Below are 13,454 nucleotides of genomic sequence, written 5' to 3'. Positions count from 1 at the left end.
CAGCAGCCTCTTTGAAGGCAATCAGGGCTGTTCCCTTTTTCAGTGAGCCATTAACTACCTTCTAGAGTCAGCATGTCTCCCCCTACCCTTGGCAAGCCATTAGCCAGGAAGGGTAACAGCTGAACAAACACGGAGTAGGCCACAACCCCACAAGTATCCTGCAAGCTTCCACAGACATTTAAACAGAAACGTACACAAGCAAATGTACCAGGTAGAGATACATTTACGGCATCCATGGAGTAGAAATAAACTATTTTGTCAGCTATGAGCTTTAAAAACTACCACAGGAAGCTGCTTGAGAATTCATTATGAGAAGTGCTTGAGAAATGCTTGAGAATTCATTATGATCACTCATGTCCACTGGACAGCGCTGTGTGGTGACAATGGCAGTGGGGAAATGTGCTTTGTCATCACAGGCACCATAGCATAAGCTTAAAAGAAAACTCAGGCAGACTCGTGACTTTCTCCATTGATGCTCTATGGCTCCAGCCTTCCAGCTGCACCAGAAAGCTGACCAAACTCGAGGCAGTGAGAGAGGATACTTAGGAGCTATTATATCCACTAACAGTGCCATCTCTTTTTTCTGAAGACTGACTAGATCTTAGGCAGAATTGCATGCCATATTAGTAGGAAACTCTTCCAAAGCAATCAGGAATGAATAAGCCCCTGAGAGCAGACCAATTAAACGGGATCCCCACCCCTGCAATCTGAAAGCCACTTTACCTGTAAGCCTCTCGAGGCAGTGACCTGTCCATGACAAGATAATAGTTTACCTTCACACAATACGCTGAGAACCAAAAATGGACAGGACACAATTCTCAAACCATTTAATTGGTGCATTTAAAAGAGAGGATCACTTCTAGATTGAGACAAGTGGGAATAAAGACCTATAAATCAAGTGTAATTATTCATTAGTGTTTCCAAATTTGTTTTACATCTGTCCAGTAGTTGTAGAAACACGGAGACAATTAGACTGCAAAGTGCCCTAGCTAGAGATGCAAGCTAATACCCCAGAGGCATGGAAGTATTCAAAGCACACTGAGAGGAAAGAAAGATAAGGATAATAATTCATGACGGATGTTTTGACAAGTTTTGTTTTTTTTTTTGGTCAGGTTGAGAACAACAAGAGGCAAATGTCAGTGTGCTCAAGTAGTTTTATGTATGCTGTTTATTGACTTCTCAAGCAATTCCCCAGAGCAAAATGCATGCCATGTTCAGTCTTAATCTGTCAGTCAGAGGACCTTCCCTGAACATTTACCTGTTTTATACCTGCATAACAACAGCGAACATGATATGGAAATAGTCAGTGTAAAAGAGATGCACGTTAACATTTTCTAAGAAAGACAAATGTGATACATTTGATAAGAATACTGCTTCTCATATGAATTCTTTTGTACAGATCAGGTTCAAATGGATAAATTAAGATAGCCAACCCTTTCTAGATTGTCTTTTGGTCCCGTGTAATTTTCTCTTCTGCCATTAATTGTTACAAAAGGACCAATAAGTTCTGGGCATTGCTCTGTTGTCATTTAATTTGAGAGATATTCTTTTTATGCATACAAGGTCATTCAGTCTTAGAAACTAGCGGGGATTTCCACTTCCGTAACATCACATCATTCTTCTTTACCCACTTCTTATTAACACACTAAACACGATTTTCCCCATTCTCTCCTGCATATACTGTTTGGTGAGAAGAAGAGATTTAACTTAAAGTCTGCAACAAAGTATGTGCAGTTTTTTCATCTATTTGTATTAATCAGTGGCTTCACTCTCCTCCAACTACTTTAAACCATTTTAAGCTATGATCAAATGCTTTACTGGTTAAATACCTAAAACATCCCCTAATAGGGAGAGGACACAAACTTACATTAACAATTGCAATTATAGCACAGTGCACTTCATGCATCAGGCCTGTCACTTAGGGCATTTCTGCACATCTGTAAAAATATGCCAGCTGAATGGTGTAATGCTAAATATAATCACACCTCCCAGCCCCTCCTCACCTTTTTGAAGTCTCACTCTTCTCTGCTGCCTTATCACACTTCTCACCCTCCACATCCCCTGCTTGAAATGGTGGAAGAGGGCAACTCTCTTCCACCTATCAATCAAGCAAGGCAGCCAATCCCCTTTCGCCATGCTTTAAAGGTCCCACGATGCCCGGTAATTTTTTTTTAATGCATACTTCTCTGTTGCTATGCCTATGCATCTAATCATACATGCATAGCACTTTTTGAATGCTACTCCTTATTGAATAATGAGTCTTGAAAATTATTTTAAAAAATAATCTAATTCCTGATTTTGGGTGGGAGCTTTACAGAGGCATGCTTTGTGCTACAATGTTGGGAAAAAAGTATTTCTGGCATTGCCTGCATGCTTGTCTGCCTATTCATTGCTCTAGAATGTCAGACAGTTTTAAAAAGATGTTCCAATCCCCAGGAGAGGGAGGTGGGTGTGAGGGCAGGATGAGGCAGGCACCTTTTGCATGTTTTAGCCTCCATAACATCTCTATCCTGGTTGCTTGCTGGTTGCTCTCTATTAGCCAGAGCTACATAGGTTGATGAATCCACTTTTTGGGATTCACCAACTAACATTTTAAATGGTGGATGTAGCCGGCCCATTACTGCCCAAATGCTGCATGTTGGCAACATCATATGGAGGGGCCAGAATAGCATTTCACTACATTTAAAGGGTGTGGAAATGCCCTTAGTTAGCACACACCTTGTTAAAAAAAACAGTGACCTGCATTACTTATGAGACTAAACCCTTGTGTCTGTAGCATGGCCATTAAGAAGATATTTTATCAAATGGGCACTGGGAGTTCAGTACTGGAACTTAATTTCCAAGTCTCCACAGACATGATCCAAATCTGAATCTGTTTGATTGGATTTACCAATGATCCCAACCAAGAACATGTTACATTCTCCTGTTTATAAAACAGGTGGCTCCTGATATGCAGTGCTGTAGGGCTCTGTACAAAATTAATTTTCTTTGCCCTTCTATCTCCCTTATGTTACTGTGACAACTCTTAACTTGCACTTAAGCTAAGAGGTTTCAATGAGGATTGTGTGGGAATTCCAACAGTAATTTAAAAACACATGGCAAAGATGCTTACTGGAGGAGAATTCTCATAGATGTTTGTACTGTAGGGCAGGTTGATGAAAATTGGGTCCATATCTTGCACATCTGTGATGGTGATCGCAAGATTAGCCAGAGTAGATAGAGGTTTGGTTTTATCTTGGTCCTTAAAAATATAAGAAGAGGAAAATAAAAAATGAAAACCACAATTAACAACAAAAGCCCTACATTTATTGTATTGTATTTTATTTATTGTTTAATAATATAGACCCCCACCCATCCCTGCCAAAGTCGGTTCAGGGTGGTTGACAACCAGTGTTAAAACATCACATCACTGATAACATCACATAATTAAAATACAATAAAAACACAATAAAACACAATGCAGTTTCAGTAATGCTTCACCTCCTGCCTACCCTCACAGTTCAGTTAGCAGAGCTGGGGGAAGACTATGGGAGAGGAGAGGAAGGAGGCCCACATGGTTCTAAGCCATCATGGCCTGGTGGAAGACTGACATTTTACAGGTTCTGTGGAACTTTGACAGTTCTGTCAGGGTCCAGATCTCCACTAGTAGCTCATGCCACTGGGTTGGAGACACAGTCAAAAAGGCCCTTGTTCTGGTTGAGATTAGCTGAACCTCTTTCGATCAAGAATCACCAAAAAGTTTATTTATTTATTTATTTATTTATTTATTTATTTATTTATTTATTTATTTATTTATTTATTTATTTATTTATTTTATCATACTTATATACCGCCCTCCCCGGAGGCTCAGGGCGGTTTACATCATAACAGAGAACGATACATAAAACAGTCTGTAACATGTATAACTGATAATAATTGTAACCAAAATAACAGCACAATATAACGGTATAACAATATAGTACTACAAACAGGTCCTGGGCTTATTGATGGGATTCTGAGGGGGGTGGTTTATTTATTGAATTCTGAGGGGGGGTGGGGGGGGAGCAGGGGCCCTTGGTCGCTGTTGATTACGTCTGGTCTCAGCCAAATGCCTGGTGGAGGAGCTCCTTTTTGCAGGCCCTGCGGAACTGTTTAAGCTCCGTCAGGGCCCTGATCTCTTCTGGGAGCTCGTTCCACCAGGTAGGGGCCAGAACAGAGAATGCTCTGGCCCTGGTCGAGACCAGACGGACTTCTTTAGGGCCAGGGATCCTTAGCTGGTTGGTGGTAGTAGAGCGCAGAGCTCTTTTGGGGGCATAGGCGGGGAGGCGGTCCCTCAGGTACACTGGGCCCTGACCGCGTATGGCCTTGAAGGTAATAACCAGAACCTTTAGTCTGATCCGGAATTCAACTGGTAACCATTGCAGCTGGTGGAGAATAGGCCGGATATGAGACCTCCACGGTGTTGCTGTGAGGATCCTGGCTGCTGCATTTTGAACCAGTTGTAGTTTCCGGGTCAGGGCTAAGGGCAGGCCTGCGTAGAGCGAGTTACAAAAGTCCAGTCTAGAGGTGACCGTCGCATGGATCACTGTGGCTAGGTGTTCCGGGGCCAGGTAGGGCGCTAGTAGTTTGGCTTGGCAGAGATGGTAGAATGCCAGCCGCGCTACCTTTGTGATCTGGGCCTCCATTGTGAGGGAGGCGTCCAGAATCACGCCTAGGTTCCTGGCGGAGTGAGCCGTAGAGAGCTGCACGCCATCCAGGGTAGGCAGGCGCGCTTCCTCGCATGGGCCCTTCCTACCTAGCCACAGGACCTCCGTCTTTGAAGGATTGAGCTTCAGACGACTCTGCTTGAGCCATCTCGTCACTGCTTCCAGGCAGCTGGCTAATGCTTCTGGGGGAGAGTCAGGGTGGCCATCCATCAGGAGGAAGAGCTGGGTGTCATCTGCATATTGGTGGCAACCCAGTCCAAACTTCCGTATCAGTTGTGCGAGAGGGCGCATGAAGATGTTAAATAGGATAGGAGAGAGGACTGCTCCTTGTGGGACTCCACAAGTAAGTTGCCGGCGGTCTGATGTTTTCTCTCCTATTGCAACCCTCTGTCCATGATCCTGAAGGAAGGAGATCAGCCATTGAAGGGCTGTCCCTTGTATTCCAGCATCGATGAAGCTAGAAGCTCGTGATCGACTGTGTCGAACGCCGCTGAGAGGTCTAATAATATCAGCAGTGCCGACCCGCCTCGATCCAACTGGCGACGGAGGTCGTCCGTCAGGGCGACTAGCGCTGTCTCCACCCCATGGCCAGGCCGGAAGCCAGACTGGGATGGGTCTAGGACCGAAGCTTCTTCCAGGTACTCCGTCAGTTGGTTTGCGACTGCCCTTTCTATCATCTTGCCCAGAAATGCTAGGTGCGAGACGGGCCTGTAGTTGTTAGGCTCTTGTGGATTTAGAGATGTTTTTTTCAACAGTGGACGTACCACAGCCTCTTTCAAACCCTCCGGGAATTCTCCTTTTGTGAGAGATAGGTTGATTATCTCCTGGAGGGGGCCCTTTATTCTTATGCCGGCTGTTTTTAAGAGCCAGGATTGGCAAGGGTCTAGTGGGCATGTAGTTGGTCTTGTTGTCGCTAGTATCCTGTCCACTTCGGTCAGCGTGAGTCGTCTGAAGTTACTCATAGTTTTCTCCAAAGACGGCCAAGGGGCCTCTAGTTCATTTTTTGTATCTAAGGTTGGAGGGAGATCGTGGCGGAGTGTCGAGATTTTGTCTGCAAAATGACTCGCAAATGCCTCACAGCTGATGTCCAATTGGCTACTGTTTTGTTGCCCTTCAATCAGGGCAGTGAGGGATCGAACTACCTTAAACAATTGAGCTGGGCGTGAGTCTGCAGATGCGATGGTAGCCGAGTAAAAATTGCGTTTTACTGACTTCACCGCCATCTCATAGGCTTTCATCTGCATTCTATAAGATGTTCTCGAGGCTTCGTCCCGAGTCTTCCTCCAAACTCACTCTAGCCGTCTCAGTTCCCGTTTCTTGTCGCGAAGCTCCTCGGTGTACCAAGGGGCCCGCTTGAGACGGGGCCGGAGAGGGCGTCAGGGAGCTATCTCATCAATGGCAGTCAGCAGTCTGTCATGCCAGTCACTGACCAGGCCATTGAGAGAAGTGCCGGGAGGCATTGGTTCCCGCAGAGCGTTCAGGAATCCTATTGGATCCATAAGTCTCCGCGGGCGAGCTAAAATTTGCTCGGTGCCCAACTGAGGGGGTGGTGGAAGCCTTAGCCGAGCCTTTAGAGCATAGTGGTCTGACCATGGCACGGCTGTTGTTGTGACCAGATCCACATCCAAACCTACGCCGAAAATAAGGTCCAGGGTGTGGCCTGCTTGATGGGTGGGGCCAACAACAAATTGCGAGAGCCCCAGTGTTGCCATGGTTGACACTAGGTCCTGTCCAGTTCTAGAGGACAGTAGCTCAGCATGGACGTTAAAGTCCCCCAGGACTAGTAGACTGGAGAACTGTAGCGTCCAGGCTGCCACCGCCTCTAGCAGGGCTGGCAGGGCGTCTGGCGGTGCATTGGGCGTGCGGTACACTAGCCAGATGGCCACGCTCTCGGTTGATCCCCATCCGAGGCCAACACATTCAATGCCTGGTATTGACGGCGCAGGGAGGGCTCTAAAGGAGAAAGCCTCTCGGGTTAGGATTTGTTATTAGTTAGTTTGTATTCACCAAATGCTCTTAGTGGAACATATTTGGAGAGGCAGTTTCTCAGGTACACAGTTTGAGAGTGTGCCTGGTTGGCCACCAATTAACAGATAGAGCTGGATGTCATCTGCATACTGATAACACCACAACCCATTAACAATTGTGCAAGATGGCACATATAGATGTTGAATAACCGTGGGGAGAGACTCACACCCTGTGGCATCTGTTCTTTCCCAATGGCTATCCTCTCCCTGACCTTGGAGAAAAGAGATCAACCTTCGTAAGGCTGATCCCCATATCCACATATTGGCAAGGCAACGAGCTAGAAACTCATAATCAGCTATGCAAACTGCTGCTGTGAGATCTAACAACACAAGCAGTTCTGGCCCACCTCAGTCCAACTACCTCCTGAGGTCATCCATATCAGCGAGCAGAGCCATTTCCTGAAGCCCAGAATTTGGACTGGAATGGATCCAGATCCAATGCTTCCTCTAGGAATGCTTGCAGTTGATCCATGGCCACCTGTTCAAACATTTTTCCCTGGATATAAGACCGGGCAGTAATTGGTGGAGTTCCGCAGATCAAGTGATGATTTTTTTCAGTAAAGGCCTCTCACTGTCCACTCTTCTCAGCCTAGGGAGCAGGCAGTCAGCCTCAACAAAGCTAGCATCCTGTTCTCATCAGTTTGAGTGATCCCGCCTCCCTCAGTCTCTGCCCCCAAATCTCAAACCCAGAGATTACATGTGGGGTTCTACATGTAAGATTTTCAATTTTAAAAGGGGCAAAAGAAACAGGAACCATCATACTCACGGTCGCATTGACTTGAAGCTGGTAGGCTTGAGTGACTTCATAATCCAGCGCTCGGATGACTGACACAATGCCACGGCCACTGTCGATTACAAAGAAGTTGGACGGAGGCTGGAAAGAGTAAAGCACACTACCACCGGCCCCCTGGTCTGGATCAGTGGCATTCACTATGAAAATTGGAGTTCCCACTGGTGTATTCTAGAAATAACAACAGTAAAAAGAAGAAGTTTACACAAGCACTATTCTACAACCAAATATTTTTTCCAATTTAAAAGTTGATGATTTTCTTGCTTAAATAGGAAACATTTTGAAAAGAGCTGAAGTTTCTGGAGTGCATATATGGCATGAAGTAGTTCCATTAATGTACAAAAATAGTTATGATATTCAGAGTAGTGTTTACATAGTGGTAGCAATTTACATTTTAAACCGATGTTTTCTGAAAATCTTACAACACGCTAAAGAAAAGCTTGTTTATTCACTGATCATTTCCCAGTTGGTCGCTTGTACTGACAGAATTCTAATTTCAGTACTGCTGTCCTGCTCCAGTTTACAAACTGGATGTTTAGTTCTCATAAACAAATTTCACAAAAAATAAAGACACAGCTTTATTTACAAATGCAACCTGGGCTCATTACACACATCAAAAGTACATCCCATGCAACTGAACAAGCAGACACATGAAGAAAGGCACATTTTGGCATCTTCCATTGTTTCATCAAGGTAGAACACAATAATTCATGTGAATGTATGTAATCCTTATCCATTGTTGTTCCTCTATATATTTCTGAAACAGCCTAGGGGGTGGGACATGTCCGGCTGTCCAAATTGGAATACGGCCAATCAGGGTGCAGCCAGCTTTGTCCTGATTGGCCCTGTCCCTGTGGCTCCCGCCCTCTGTCCTTGGACTCTAGCCTCTTTGTTCTCAGACACCTCAGTGCCTGGAGCCAGCAGCAGGTAAGGGGAGAGGGCCCTGGGCAAAGGGTTGTGGTGGAGGGCCTGCTAATGAGGTCCTCTAAGCTTGCTATGCTGGGCCTGCTGACAAGGGCCTCCCGGCCTGCTGACTGCCTGCTAAGGAGCTCTGTACCAGCCCTGATAACGAGCTGCCCAGCCCTCGCACGCGCCACTTGATTTGGCTGCAAGCTGCGGCCCAAAGCCACCTTAAGCTGCCTGGCCAGGGGCTATGGCCAGGGGACCCTTTAGGAGCCCATTCTTAGGAATGGGCTTTGAGGCTAGTTTGTACATATTTCATATCTATGAAGTACTGTGAGAACTGTCAGCAAATAAAATATTACTGCATATTAAAAGTTTGAGGCATGCTAAGTTTCAAGAATGATTCACTCCTCATTTCCTGGAATTTTTATGCTTATGAACCATAAATTGTAAAGTTATTGGGTAAGTCCTTGTTCACACACAGAAGCCATTTCAAACTACTACCATTCTAGAGCTAACACACTGTCACTAGAATAAACAGAGGGAATGCAATAAGGATCCACATCCATATGTAAAAAAAAATACAAGATATTGAGCAAAGTATTTAAGTTGGGAGAAAGGAGAGGCACATACCAAACTAAGAAAAAGAGAAAGTAGCAGATAGCTGGAAGGTAAGGAGGGTCAAATCTCTCAAGGAACTTTGGAGACTATTTAAAATTACAACACTGGAAGCTTAGATAAAATATACACCGCGGATTAAGGAAGATACAAACAGGTTGTCCTAGGGATTTCATTGTTTAGAGTGTTGTAATAACTTGCAATTCAGCAATTTCCAGTCTGTTCTTGAAGTTCCTTTGCAACCAAACAATGGAATATTTAAGACTCAACAGGGATCTTGGTTTCTTATCTCACTATATACACTCAACTCATTCAGCCCTCATTTCTAACAATCTCACAGAAAGGCCATATATCCTCTTTATTTTATTTGTTATTTGGAATAATAGAACAGTAGATTGTAAAGTATCATAATGAACAGTAGAATGTAATGTAATTTGGAATGGTAGATTGATATTTAGTTCTCTGGTCTGGGGATGGGGTAAATTACACAGCTGATCATCCCACTTCAAAGGAGAAGATGCTGTAAAGTTGCCTCTATGCTTGAGAGGAGCCAGATGGCATGTAATGGCAGGGTCTCAGTTAATCACTCTCAGCATTCCACAATTAAGAATACATCTGCCTGTTAATCTCTAACCTTGACATATCTATTATCTTCACTATCCCCCTCCTTTCCAGAATTTAACCCAAACAAATGGTAACCTTATAAACTCAGCTTGTCATTTCTTTTTGGTCTTAGAATCTGTTAAACATCTTCATTATGCTATATGCTAATTTACTGTCTAAAGGTAAAGGTAAAGGTATCCCCTGTGCAAGCACAGAGTCATGTCTGACCCTTGGGGTGATGCCCTCTAGCGTTTTCATGGCAGACTCAATACGGGGTGGTTTGCCAGTGCCTTCCCCAGTCATTGCCATTTACCCCCCAGCAAGCTGGGTACTCATTTTCCCGACCTCGGAAGGATGGAAGGCTGAGTCAACCTTCAGCCAGCTTCTGGGATTGAACTCCCAGCCTCATGGGCAGAGCTTCAGACTGCATGTCTGCTGCCTTACCACTCTGCGCCACAAGAGGCTCTTGATTTACTGTCTACTCCCTGCCTAGGAAATTCTGTTTCACTATAGGTAAAGAAATGTGCATGTACATGAAAGCTTATATATTGAATGAAACGTTGTTGGTCTTAAAGGGCCATTGGACTTCTGTTCTAACCTTTTAGAGTTCTTTAAGGGAGTGAACAAATATGGGGATAAGGGTGACCTGTTTTGTATTGTTTAGCTAGACTTCCAAAAAGCTTTTGATAAGGTTCCTAAAGACAACTGTCATGGGATAAGATGACAAGTCCTCTTGTGGATTAAAAACTGGTTATTTAACTTAAAATAGAGAGTGGGTATAAATGGGCAAATGAACATGGTAAGCAGTGAGGTACCCCAGGGTTTGGTACCAGGCCTGGTGCTTTTTAACTTGTTCATAAATGATTTGGAGCTGGGAGTAAGCAGTGAGGGTGCTAAGTTAAAAATTAATTCACTGGTGCCACAGTGGGTGTTCAAGGGAACAAGAAGAAATTAAGGTGGAACCAGAAGGAAAGGGTTATTTGCCTCACCCCCCCCCCCTTAGCCCCTCCATAGAAATTTCACTGTGCAGACTGGATAAACTGGAACTGTAATTATATTTTATTTATGCTTAAAATCATCACAAAACCATTTGGGGGGGGGGGGAGAAGGCAGCCATAGGAAAAATATTGAGCAAAGAGTGTTAACAACAAGAAGCCTGGATTGTCTATAAAAGTCAATGAACAAATCATGGCAATTCCAGACTAAATGGCTAGTGTGAGAATGACCAAGGAATGCCCCTGGCTTTTGATCCACAGAAATATTCAGGGGCTCAAGAGTCCTTCCAAATGAAATGTATAGGTTTAAAGCTATTGTGATTTCCATTCACAGCCTTCTGCTATTTCTCCAGTGACATTTTCTCCTTCCTTTTGCTGCTGCTTAGCCAATCAGATTCGACTGCCTTCAGCCCAGAATAACAGGATAAGCAGACAGATTCATCTTAGACAGGGCAAGTCGGATAAACGGCTCAAGCTCTTTTTGTGCTTCATTTTTCCCAGTGTCAAGGCACTAACAAAACTCAAATTCTTTGTCTGGATATGTATGTACCACCGTAAATATGTGACATCCCTCAATGCAATGGCTTCATTCTTCCCAGCAAAAGTACTAACTGAACAGACTCTTAATTACTTCTTTCATGCTCTACCATATCACAGAGTTAAGGCTTAAACCATCACAAATTAACTATTAATATTGGGAGGAGGCATATAAATGTAGTATTACTCAGGCGAGGTGCATAGCCCATGGTAAGAATAATAGCATTCATAAGGATAAAGCAGTTCTTGATTAATACACATCATGTTCTGTTTAAGCCCCCCCCCCCCTCCAGACATTCTTTTCAACATGCAAATCTACTCTGGTCACCCATGATTATCAGTCTGGCAGCAAAAATGAAGAACTCCATTTCAATACCATTGTGTTTTACACAAAGGCCAAATATCAGCCTTTGAAAAGAATTAGTTCTCTGGCCCCTGGGCAATTTGGAATAAGGAGCTAGGGTCATGAGGTTTTGCCCTTGCCCTTATCAGCAGCTGTGGGGCTATTTTAGAGCCAAGACCATTCTCCTGTCTGGATTGTAGCTAAGGTTAAAGGTCAACCGACTGACTAATTTCTCCTTTGCAGCCTATCATCCCTATAATTATATTAAATTTTAGGGGCTTTTTCATTTTTTTGATTCTGTAGAATGCCACAAGGGAACACTATAACTGGGACACAAACAGGAATGTGAAGAACAAATTTAGAGTCCAGTGGCACCTTTAAGACAAAGTTTGATAAGTGCAGATACATTGATGTGGAGGTATACGGATGTTTATTCATTCATGTGCACATCCCCTCAGAAATCAAGCAGGCAGCCTTGCTGAGCAACTGGACATGTTTAAGCAATTAAACCATGTTACAGGATGCGTGTTCCTTCCACCTACATTTCTGGTGTGCAGACTTCCTCCTGCCAAGGCTAACAATTAATCATTATATCAGCAACACCCTTAACTCTAATTAAGACTAAATAGAGTTCCTGTTTAACTCAGTACTTCAGAAAGATTAGAGCATTGAAACTCCCCTCTTCCAAGATCTATACACCCTTTACAGAAAAAATAGTTAAGGGTATCTATGTTTTCTCTTGAGAGGGGCATGGTTGGGGGAGGATTAATCTCCCATAGTGTTCAGTGTCCCCCAGTGCAGGTGGGGAATCCCCCTCTATGTGGCTGCAGGAGAAAAATAAAGTATAAAATGGCTACCAGAATGATACAGCATCCCCCCCCCTTTTTTTTGAGATTCATATTTTTTTTTGGTCTTTATTTATGACTGGGTGGATTCTTGAGAGGCTGCACATGGGAAACTGGAACCCAAAAATCATTTTGGGTAAACGGAAGGCTTTAAAACAAGGGGCATGCATGTCTGGATGATCGGCAGAAAGCTGTTTGATCACCCTACCACCCCTTTCCCCTTTCATTCCCCGGCTCCAAAAAACACAAACAGGACTGTGTTTTGCCTGCCTGTTCAAAAAAAAAAAAAAAAAAGCAAAAACCCATGAACACTTTTTTAAAGATTTTTTTTTAACCTTCGACAATGTAGCTTCCTGGTCGCGCTGCAACGTGGACCATGCCATTTTTGTAAAAACAAACAAACACTGGAGCAGGAAATGGAGAGGGGATGGTGGGTGCAAGAGCAGGACAATGCTACAGAGACTTCCCTCCTCCATATGTGCTTGCCTCTGGTTGCTCACTGATGGTATGCAAGATAAAACTGGTAAATCCACCCTTTCTGATTTACCTCATCCCAAGGCAAATCTGGGCAAAACTCGAGCCACCCTCTGGACAGCCTTGGGATGCAGATTCCTTGTGCGGAAATGGTCCTTTAGAGCAGCGGTCCCCAACCTTTTTCAGGCTGGGGGCTGGGGAGGGGGAGAGGGAAGCACACCAGCACCCACAAACCAGCAGGTGTGCCTCCCCCCCATGGAGCAACGCTCGCTGCGCTGGGAGCGTGCTGTGGGGGGGGAGGCATGGGTGCTGGCATGCTGGCACACGCAAACACCTGCCTGCCAGCACCCGCGCCTGCACCTCCCCCCGCAGTGCAGTGCTCGCTGCACCGGTAGGCGGCCAATCGCTCCCAGCACAGCTAGCACATGCTGTATGGGAGGGGTAAGGAGTCATGCCTGCTGGTGCATCGATGCCCATGCCTCCCCACCGCCACGGCGGCCCGGTACTCAGGCCTCCACAGCCCAGTATCGAGGCCTCCATGGCCCGGTACCAGGCCTCAATCCGGTGGTTGGGGAGCATCGCTTTAGAGCATTGACATTGGTTTGAAATATACCCAGAAGTGATGTACATAGGT

The 13,454-nt window shown here is 44.7% G+C and overlaps 1 protein-coding gene across 5 annotated transcripts in view; it reads right to left on the bottom strand.

Annotated features, from left to right (window-relative positions):
- Positions 1–13,454, bottom strand: part of CDH23 (cadherin related 23) — a 556,038-nt gene that overhangs the window by 345,404 nt on the left and 197,180 nt on the right. For all 5 annotated transcript variants that reach the window (XM_077350525.1, XM_077350522.1, XM_077350524.1 and 2 more), the window contains exons 7-8: positions 7,479–7,673; positions 3,113–3,241 (exon numbers count right to left, since the gene is read on the bottom strand). In XM_077350525.1, coding sequence (XP_077206640.1) covers positions 3,113–3,241; positions 7,479–7,673 — 324 coding nt within the window. The remainder of the gene's footprint in view (positions 1–3,112; positions 3,242–7,478; positions 7,674–13,454) is intronic.

Source organism: Paroedura picta, chromosome 8, assembly GCF_049243985.1.
Source record: "Paroedura picta isolate Pp20150507F chromosome 8, Ppicta_v3.0, whole genome shotgun sequence".
Taxonomy (NCBI): Eukaryota; Metazoa; Chordata; class Lepidosauria; order Squamata; family Gekkonidae; genus Paroedura; species Paroedura picta.
The sequence above is the reverse complement of the archived record's forward strand: the minus strand, read 5'-3'. Positions and strand labels throughout refer to the sequence as shown.